At 29.5% G+C, this 11187-nt stretch overlaps 1 protein-coding gene across 1 annotated transcript; it reads right to left on the reverse strand.

Moving 5' to 3' along the window:
• Positions 1 to 5536: 5536 nt before the first annotated feature.
• On the reverse strand, positions 5537 to 10502 carry LOC105639490 (PI-PLC X domain-containing protein At5g67130). Its single transcript, XM_012223568.4, has 9 exons — positions 10272 to 10502; positions 10090 to 10155; positions 9884 to 10006; positions 9653 to 9790; positions 8143 to 8241; positions 7165 to 7468; positions 6646 to 6869; positions 6425 to 6511; positions 5537 to 5822 (listed from the first exon to the last, which is right to left on the reverse strand). Exons 1-9 carry the CDS (start codon positions 10281 to 10283, stop codon positions 5664 to 5666), a joined length of 1212 nt encoding a protein of 403 aa, XP_012078958.1. The 5' UTR covers positions 10284 to 10502; the 3' UTR covers positions 5537 to 5663.
• Between the last annotated feature and the right edge of the window lie 685 nt (positions 10503 to 11187).

Genomic DNA, 11187 nt, shown 5'->3' on the forward strand with positions numbered 1-11187 from the left:
CAAATAAAGATAAATTTTAATTTAAAGTTGTTATACATAAAATCATGTCTTAACATTATATAAATATCTAGAGAATATAAGAGAAATTATAATCATACTTAATACTATAGACAAATAAATTAATGACTATAAACAACAAGTTATACCGAACTGAAAAATTTTTTATTTTTTATTTTAAAAATTATTATTATTTAGCTTATTCTATACATCTCTAAAAATCTAAATAATATTTTACTACATGATACACTTTACTTAAGATTTTTTTTTTGAAAATGTAATTTACTTAAAAAGTTAAAAATCTAAAAAAGTAAAATGGTAAAACAAGTGAATATTTAGTCTAAAATTATATTGTTTGATACAAATAGGAGTGTAATTTTTTTTTTCCTTTTAAATTGTTTATTTAGTTTAAAATTATATTGTTTGAAGCATTTTTCAAATTTTCTAAGAATTTATTTAATTAAAAATATTTAGACAAAATAAAATAATAATTTATTTGATTATTTTGTAAAATTAATTAATTTTATTCTCATATGAGTATCAGCATTCTAAAATTTATTTAAAATAAAAATTTTCAATATATTTTAAATTCGTATTAATTTTTTTGTACGAAATATATAACATTAGGATTGATTTTTTTTTTTTAAATAATACATATATCGCCAAAAACTGTGATCGGAACCGTGCTAGAGTTGGTGTTTCAAGGATCGGTATAGGTTCAACATCTTAAAAATTTTAAATCACCGATTTCGTAAACCAAAATCAACGGTTCAATGAACTGGCAATGCCTAATAAAAAATTGCAACATAAATAGAAAGATGAACATTAAGGGAGAATTATGAGCTCACAATTGAAATACAAATAAAATGACAAACAATAAATCTCAGCCAAACATCTAAGCTAACAGAGAATTGGGACAGTTGATGCAAAATCAGCTAGGGTTTCATAACAAACAACTTTAAAAAAAGAGATGAAAAGAATAATGAGTAGTATGTGCAGAAAAGGACATCTAACACAAAGGATATTGTAATAAGAGTTAAATTACAAAATTACCCTGAAGTTTGCGACTTATTGCAAAATCTCTCTACTTTGACTTTTATAACCCAAACACTTTTAGTTTTGAAACTTATAAATATTGGCAACCCAAATTCAAAACGGACCTATGATTTTGAATAAATAATATATTTATGGGTCCCACTGGTTAGCCTTCGATAACTTAACCCAAGAAAGAAAAATGCATCGTTTTGATAACAAAATCCTAACCCTTAATCACTCCTAAAATAGATTCTCCATCGATCGATTGACACTGTAGTATCCATTCATCCATTTCATAAAATCGATCATGCCTCTTCTGTTTATCCCAAAATAGTTATATCCGTCTCGCTTTTTTCGAAGTTCTCTCCAATTTTTTTCTTCATTAAAGCTTTAATCTACTACCAATGCAAGAATAACATTGACTCTGGTTCTCTTTGCAATGACGAGGGAGAAGCGTCGTGATTAGTAAGCACTTACAACCAAAATTATAAATTTATTAAATGTTGAGTTTTCATTGATTATTAAATAGTGTTGGGAGAGTAGTGATTGTTTCAAAGATTAGGGCATGGTTTAAGAAATGTACTGATGTTAATTTATTTAATGTTTTTAGTTGATGATGCAATAAGTAAGGTTGATGAAAATTAAATAAGTCAAAATTTATACATTGCTTGGTTTGAACTTATGTCAATAGGGACCACTATGTAGGTTTCCAATGGAGGAGTGGGTCGAAGGTATGATAGGTGAAAAGAGCAAGCAAACTGAAAGAGTTAATTATGTTGGTGGGAAAGCTGTTGAAGCAATGGGACACGTAAACTGGTAGCATGAAATTTAAAGACCTCTATGATTAGATAAAAGAGTATAGATATGATGATTTAGTAAAAGTTGGATATTTCAAACCTAAAGTAAGATGGTTATCTTTGGAGTTTTCATCAAATGATGAGGTAAAGTTAATATTTGAGAGAGGGAAGTAATTCAACTGGCTCAAAGTGTATATTGAAACAAATATGTACCTTGAGAAAAATAGAGGTTATGACCACAAGAATTGTGTGAACTCAGATGATGAAGTGGACAATAATGATTATTAAGAATTCGGAAATACAGAGGGTCGTAAAGGCACATCAATTTAAGAAATTGATAAAGACCCTAGTGTCATTATTGTACCGTAACAGGGTAGGATTGACTAGGATGCAGGTTTGTGAGAAAATGAGGACAGTTTAGCTGAAGATGGAGAAATGAAGAAAATGCAAGTCATGGTTCTGATGTTGAATTCAATCTACTGAACCTTGAAGATGATGTTAAAGATAGCTCAACTGCTAAAGAGGAACTTGAAGATGAAAGAGTTCATATCTGCTAAAGAAAATAAGAAGTTAAAGGTGAATATATACAATGGACTTAATTTAAGAATGGATAAGGCATTTGGTTTTAGGAAAGTAAGCTTACCTATTTAAGAGACATATGGTAAATTAAATGTTGGATCAGTACCAAGTAAGGTTAGTGATTATGAAGCATCCAATGAAGAGTATTCATCAACCTATAGTAGCAAAGAGAGAGATTTGACTGTTACAAAGGAAGTGAAGAAGACAAAAAAATGTGTATGATCTCAATTGTGATCATAGCAAGATCAAATTCAATACTGTTATGATCTTTACTATTAAAGAATCATTGAATATTGTTGTTAAGAAATATACATTACATAATGGCTTCAATGTGACTTGGTAAAAAAGTGAAAAGTAGAAAGATTAATTTTAGAAGTGTACCTAGATGTACTTGGAGACTATAAGGTCACACTAGAGATTATTATAATGACACAATCCATTTAAATTATTGTTTTACACGGATCATCCGTTTATGAAACGAATCTATTTAAACTCAACCCTAACCCATTTATTTCATATTAGGTGAATTATGTTCCTGTGTCGTGATCTATTTTGATACTCCTAATTGTTTTAATCATCTTACAAGTTATCAAGATTTGTCCAAACATTTTGTTATTAAGAAGACAAAGGAAATTGAGAATTCTCAAGCAATGGTGTGGGTTAATTCTTTTTGTCTGATTAAAATGTTGTTAATTAGCTAGAAGTCTCCACTTAAGGATTGGGTGGGTGGCGTTGAACACTAGAGGAGTGTATTGCATAATACTATAAAGAGTGCATTGCGGGATTATCTATATTTCATGGTTACTATTCTTCTTCTTGAGACAGATAAAGTTGGAGCTATTTGGTCAAAAAGAATAGTTTAATTTTTGGCTTGTAAACTATATTTATGTTTAAATTAAAATATGACTCCCTCAGTTCTCTTTATTTAGAGAAAATTTTCTTTTTAGATGTATTTTTTTTATAAAAAATTTTACTCTAAATAATAACTTAGGGATGCAAGCCAAGTTAAAAAGGACTAGAATGCTCTTAAATTGTATGTGTTTGTTTTAAAATTGAAGCTCAACAATTAAGGAAAGTGGCAGATACAAATATTCTCAACATTTAATGTACGTGTGTTTTAAGGGACAAGTTATCTACTCACTTTTTCATTTCGTTTTATAGTAATAGTGATTGTTTATATAAATTTGGCCATAAAATTAAAGTTCTAATATTAAAAGTCAAAATAATTGCCACATAAGTACAAAGTTAACCCTTATTTATATGTTTGATGAATATATATCCACTTTATTCTTATAAATTTGGCCACCATCATTGGCGTCAGGAACGAATATATGTTAAACTTAATTAAGTTTTAAAAACGACCACGTTTTATTTTTAAAAGTACATATATGTTTTGATCATTGCAAAAGGGAAGAAATTAGATTTAGTAAGCTACTTAGCATACCATTTGTTTTTAGTAGCTGTGCAATTTTTCAATGGTTTTTCTTTCTCTTTCTCTATATTAGTTAACAATTGTAAACTTTTGTAAGCCACTTTATGATATTTTTATTATTAATCGTGCACTTCTGTTAGTCATTTTGTAGCTTTATTGTTATTACTTGTGCACTTTTTCAATAGTTATTGTTTTCTATTTGCGAATTCCTGTAAGCCACTTTGAGCCTTTTTTTGTTAGTCGTGCACTTTTGTAAGGCATTTTGAGGCTTTATTGTTGTTAGTTGTGCACTTTTTGAATAGTTATTTTTTTGCGTTAGTAATATTTGTGAACTTCTATAAGCCACTTTGTAGCCTTTTTATTATTAGTCGTGCATTTCTATAAACCATTTTTGTGGAATTGTTATTATTAATTGTGCACTTTTCAATTTTTTTTTTTTTTTGTATTAGGTAACATTTGTGAACTTCTGTAAGCCACTTTGTTTCTTTTTTATTATTAATTGTGCACTTTTGTAAGCTATTTTGTGGCTTTATTATTATTAGTTGTGTTCTTTTTCAAATAGTTATTATTTTCTATATTAGGTAACGATTGTCAACTTCTATTATAAATTGTGTACTTTTAAAATGCAGTACTTAGTGTTTTGTGGCCTATTATTTTGTTTCTGGGCACATATTATGTAAAACGTCCTTATTATAATAAAGTGTGATAAAATTAATAAAAAAGGTTGAAGTGACACCCCAAAAAATGCAAGTAGGCAATAAATGCTCTTTTTGGGAATGCCTGTTGTGTCGGCTATTCCACAATTAATGAAAAAACGAACACTTTTTAAGGAAATTTCAGGAAAAAAAAATCCACTAAACTAATTTTCTTAATCAAAGAGTTTTCTCTATTTTCTTTAAAAAAAGATAACTGAGGGAGTAATTAGAGACCATATAATAAGGGAAGAAAATTTTTTTGAAATATTAAATTTATTCTTTTACAAATTTGAGATGTTTTTTTTTTTACCAAGTCACATTTCCTTTTTATTCTTTGGGAAAAAAAATTTAAAGAGAATTTTCTATAATCAATTATTAACTTTGAATATAGTTGAAAATTTATTTGTATGGACTAATTGAAAAAGTGAAAAATAGAAAAAATTTACAATTGAGATATAAAAAGGGAAAAAAAAAGTATGATACTGACTAGTTAACATATACTATATTTTTCCTATTAGAAGTAATTGATTATCAAAGCACAGCCCTGTTATACCCATGACGACTATCAATGTATTTAATTATTGAAAAAAAAAGATACATTTTATTAGAAAAGATAAAAACATGCTCAGGATAGAACAGAAGCGGACATGAGACATGTTTGAGACGGTCACAGCAATCGAGCCAGTTGTGTTCAAGGTAAATAAACAAATCTAAAATAGCAAAAGACATTCCTTTTCTTTTATTGACAACATTTGGTCGGTTCGGTTTGTGTATCATTTCAAATTGAATTAGTACAAATCAAATATATTAAATTTTAAATTTTTACACAAGCAAAACTCAAACCGAACTAAATTATTTATAGAACCAGACAGATTAAAGCAAACTGAACTAATTACCAGGCTAAATAAATTTAGGTTAAAAATGGTTTTCAGTTTTCAATAATAATTAAACCAAACCAAAAAGATATTCTAATTATTTATAAAAATCAAAACTAAATAAAATTTCTTAAAAATTAAACCGAATCATTCCTTGGATTTTATAGTTCTACTACAGGTTGGTTTTAGGTTAGAACACCATTTTTTTTATGTGGTGCCTTTTGTTTTATTTTTTAAATACTAAAATTTATTTTTACAATGATAAGAAAACTGCCCCCAGAATGGTCCCCAGCAGCCACCGTAGGCGACGGGTTCTGTCATCCGAATGAGCAAAGCTGATTTCATTTCGTACATTAGGGGCTGGGCCAGCAGCAGCCTCAGGTAGGTCACAGACTCCAAAGGTCATGTTTGGCTGAAAATAAGAAAAAGAATAAATTAAGCATGCATTTAGTTAATCAAAATTAAAACTCCGTTTGTTTCCGTAAAATAAATTATAATAAATTATAAAAAAATATTTTTCATCATTTTTCATTATTTAGAGTGTTCAGAAAAATAAATTAATGGAAAATATTTTTCTGATCAAAGGAAAATTAAGTCAATTTTAAGGAAAATGATATTTCATTTTTAAGAGCGTAAACATTTTTCAAATTTTGATAAACTTATTATAACCTTATAAATTCATATTTTTTTAATTTATTAATTATCATTAGCCACTATCATCACTCATTATTCACCATCGGCCACCACCGTTGGCTACCGCTACCGGTCAATGAAGACTTTTATAATTTACCATTTTTTTTACATTATTTTCGTATTTAACAATAAAATTTTTAAAATACAGTTTAAATAACCTAATTTGGGCTTGATATGACTTTTATTGCGGCGGGTTAATATGTCAACAATGCCGTCAACAGTTGTAATACAATTGTGTCAAATCCAACTTGAGCCAAATTCCCATTAAAAAATTCACTACAAATAATATATGGTTTCTAAAAGTTATAAATTATATATTACCTTGCAAGAGGAAATGCTTTCACAGCCGCAAACTAGATGACCATTTGCAACGTCTGAAGCTTCTGCAGCTCCACCGCCATCACTTCTCTGAAGTGTTCATATCATATATGTAATTAGTCTCTTCTTTTTCTTTTTTTTTTTTTTTAATTCTCAAAATATTTTAGACAAAAAAGGAACAAAATAGTAATTCTTCCTTATACAAACAAATGGATTTTCCATACCTTGTAAAAGTCAACTGCAATGAAGTTAGGCCACCGTTTACCGGCTGCCGCGTAACATGTGTTCACCATATCCATTAAAGGAGCAGAATTATACTTGCAAGTTTGGGTAAAATCTGGCCTGTCAGGAAAGTGATTCACTAACACTAGAGACCTTGATGTTGTGTTCATTGCAGGTGATTCTGCCCGGTTTGGACATGAACCGGCCACCATTCCACCGTCTCCATCTATCATTTCAGTCAATTATTACTAATAATTAAAAGTTCTAATCTTTTATTGCTGTTTTTTTCAGTTCAGGGGAAAATTAGGATTATTTACAAAAAAAATAAAAAATAAAAACTCTTTATTCATTTTAGCGCACACTTTTTGGTTCGGCTATTAACTTTTGATTTATAAGCCAGTTTAAAAATAAGTAGTTAAATGCAGTTTGCTATTAACTTTGACAGCCTTACTACTAAAATGCATATTAAATAAAAAAAAAGTTCGGGCTTTTAGTAATTAACCTGCAAAAGTAATACTCACATTGGTTTTCTACTACATATCTCCATTCATAGGCAATTCCTTCAGAAGCTTCCTTAGATGACTTTGAAGTAAAAACCACCAAACGCTGATTCTTCTGGACCATATCATCAACAGTAGGCCAATTTCCGCCATTTTTGGGCATTCGAGATACAGGAAACCAGTATTTCCTCAAGCCAGCAGCATCAAACACTTTTGTCAGGCCATTCGGCGATGAAACATAGTCTTCAATTATAATGGTAACAATTTCTGATGGATTTGCCTCCAAAAATACTTGAATCTCTTTCAAAACATTGATGGCTGGTTGCTGGAATATCAACATTTAAATTATCATTATTCAAAATCTTCTAACTAAAAATTTAATTTCATATTTCAAGAATCTGAATTTAGACATGATTGTATGGAATTTAAAATGGTATGGAGGTGTAGTGGTGGACATGACCACGGTTTTAAAACTGCCGATTTCAATTTAAAAACCATCAGTTCCGGTTATAAAAAAGGTGAAACTGAAACGGAGCCATTTTTAGATGGTTTCTATGATGGTTTTGAAACAGCCGGTTTCGCTTTTATTTCGACTTTGAACTGAAATTAGATAATTCATTTCAAGTTTTAAAAAATTCTTTTTAAGATTTGTATCTTGAATAAATAATAATAATAAATATTACTATTAAAAAACTAAACCAATTTAATAAAAATTCTTAAAGTTAATTTAAAAAAATTATACTAAACAAAAAGAACAAATTGAAAGTTCCTAACTTCTTTTTCACAATTTCAAACCGAAATCGCCAGTTTTAAATTAAAATCACCGGTTCCAGTTTCAAATGAACTAGAACCGAACCTTAAATATACGATTTATTTGAAACTATAAACTGTTGACCATAGTTTAGAGTAGTTTTGATCGATATTGTTTCAATTTGATTCTAGTTTGAAACTGGACCGTGATCATGTCCATGTAGTAGGGTCAATTTCTTCAATACTTACAAAAGCTGTAAAGTTGTAGCATTTTCCTCCAAAGGAATGACACAACCAAATGTCATTTTGAAAGTCATACATATCTAACATCAACCCTCTCACTCCATTCTGCAACGCAAAACAAAACTACCTCTTAGTAAATGTTAAACAGACAAAGAACAAGTTGCGTATTGACAATTTCAAATATACCAACTCATAGAGAGAAATTTCAAAAAGAATAATTATCCAATGGCTTTACAACACATTCATCTACAAATCAAATCTGACAATTGATGTGCTCAGTGAGCTGGTTCGATATGTCTTCACTTATCTACCTTTTCTTCTATCTAACTCATTAAAGTAACATGCATATAACATATATATTATTTTTCTCATTGGTTAGAAATTTCCTTTGAGGTTACCAAACAGATTCCAACAAAGTTGTATATTATAAACAAAATATGCTTTTGAAATAATCACATTTGAACAAATTAAAGCAAACAGTACATTAATTAGAACCTTTCCACCCAAAGGTGGACCTTTTCAACATATGACCTCAACTCAAGGAACCTTCCTTCAGCTATTATATTCCACAGTAATATATTGCATTTCTTAGGAATTTTTCTGTTCTTTACTTTAAGATTAAATTAAGGTTGTTTTCAGAAAAGAAAAATGGTACTAAGACAAAGAATAATCATAGTCATTCATGGCATTTGTAAAAGATGGTAGGTGAGTGCTCTTTCACATATAGCCAACTCCAAACAGATAATGTGTACATCAAAATAAATAAACCTAGGTGTATGTCTCTGTTTTATATCAGTAAACAAAGACTTGGCAGATTTTCTCTTTTCTCAAGCAAGGGAATTTTCTTGAGAAAAACATTTTTACTAACAAGGGTAACCCTAATAGTTGTATCACTAATCTATATTTTATATATGTGTATATATATATATATATATATCAAATAACTAATAATCAACATGATATGTTTAAAGCAGAGAGAAAATTGTATACAATACGACAAATAATTTTTCTGACTCTAGTAATATAAGGAGTCTCGTGAGCTAGGGATAAGCTTTTTCTAATAAACACCTTACAAGAATAGATGTTATTTGTAGAATTTGTCAACCATAGTCTAACATCAATAGACTATTTCCTTCATCATCATGCTATCATCTATAATATTAAAAATGGTTGCAAATTGCAATTGGTATTTACCATTTTAATAAACAAGAAGGTTTAACTAATCCAAAGTTGTTGAAATTAAAATACAAAATGAAGTTTTCAAAGGCCAAATTAAGAACAAAACTCCAAAACCCAAGTGGCCAAAATCTAAACAACAAAATCACTTAATTGCCACTCATCATCATAAATTGATATTCAAGTCACATAAGGAAATTTATGTTTTAAAACACCAAACCTTTACCTTCCAGCAAAACAAAACCAACATTCCCATATGGAAAAGCAACAATAGCACAAACAATATATATTTATTTTCTCAACAGCCAAACAAAAAGTGAAAAAAGAGAACAGAACATACATTGAGCTGTTCAGTAATGGAGTCCTGTTGGTTCATAGGTGTTAAAAGTACAGACCCAGTAGCTGACCTCACTCCCAATTTGGCAAACGAATTATGGGTTGTAAGCCACGTGTACCGATTGAAAGGCAACCCCTTTACCTAATCAAACCAAGAACCTAAAACAATTAGCAGAATTACACAGAAAGCTGCATATTATATACAAATTCCAAAATTTGAAACACAAAATTCTACCTTTGAAGTTGGGTTAATGGGCTGAATTCTTGTGCAACGTGGCCTTGCATTTCCATTTGCTAAACAAGTTTCACAGTGTAACCCAGAGTCACAATTTCTATTTGCTACACATGTTTGCCCCTCCTGAACATATTAACAATTTTATATACTATCTTAATTCAAATTAAGAAAATAAGAAGAACCCATTTAAGGAAAGGGGAAAATACCTTGAGGGAGGTGGAGAAAGTGAAGAGAAAAGTTGCAGTGAAGAGAAAGGCAAACAGGATGGGTCCCTGCAAGTGAAAAAGCTGAGTTAGTTTCCGCTAATTTGAAAGAAAGAAGAAGAAGAAGAAGAAGAAAGGGAAACTAAAAAAGAGATAAAAGAGGGAGTGGGAAGGTAAGTAGTTGCCTGGAATTGCATTATGGTGTGTGTTTATGGCAAACTGTAAGTGTTGGAGTCTGGTGCTATGTCTATTGTCGTTTGGTTATGGAGTTTTTGTTGGTGTAAATGTCATTTCAATCCAAAATGGGTTGAAATGATAGGAATCTTTATTTCTGGTTTAGAATGTGATAATTGAAATGAAATGGATGGAGGGAACGTACGATTTATATACGTAGAACATTGGCTGGAAGCTGGAGATGGAGAATGAATGTACAATTTTAAAATAAAGGTGATGTTTGGTGATTTATTTTTTAAAAAGACTAGAAAGTCAATGGCATTTTTCAAATCCAGGCTTAAAATTAAGGCTGCTCATTCTACTCGATCCGATTTAGATCTGTTGGGTAAAATCCGATCCAATTATAAGTGGAGCAGATATATTCAATTTGATATGAGCCTACCCAAATTCAACTTGGTTTATTTTTTTCTTTAAAAAGTAGATTATTTTTATTTATTTTATGTATATTAATCCAAACCCAAATTCAAACCCTAACTCGATCCGATTTAATACTGAGTAAATACTCTTATCAATTTTATTTTTCATTGACAGATTGATATGAAAATTATGAAACCTACTTGAACCCAATCTATGGTTATATGTCATTATAATCTTTGTATTTTGAGAGCTCTTCTCTTATTCTACGTGCGGCTACATATGAGTTTTCATCGGTAGTCATTCCTCTTCTTTTTGTGTTGCTTTTTTTTAAATGATCATTAAATTTGTATATTTTTAATATAAATCTGAGTTATAATTGTTCAAATATTAAGATTTATTGTTGCTCATATTTTGAGATTTTTATTTTCAAATATAATTCTGAATTATTATTGTCATCGTGTTAGATCGACTTACAGAAAGATTATGAAATTGAATAGTAATCGAAAAACC

Source organism: Jatropha curcas, chromosome 6 (genome assembly GCF_041381405.1).
Source record: "Jatropha curcas cultivar XTBG-Jc1 chromosome 6, XTBG_Jcur_1.0, whole genome shotgun sequence".
Classification (NCBI taxonomy): Eukaryota; Viridiplantae; Streptophyta; class Magnoliopsida; order Malpighiales; family Euphorbiaceae; genus Jatropha; species Jatropha curcas.

Coding starts and splice junctions, on each gene's coding strand:
- LOC105639490 (XM_012223568.4), bottom strand. Junction 10,007..10,089: donor CTTTCTCCACCTCCCTCAAG/GTATTTTCCCCT, acceptor TAATATGTTCAG/GAGGGGCAAACATGTGTAGC. Junction 9,791..9,883: donor CCATTAACCCAACTTCAAAG/GTAGAATTTTGT, acceptor TGGTTTGATTAG/GTAAAGGGGTTGCCTTTCAA.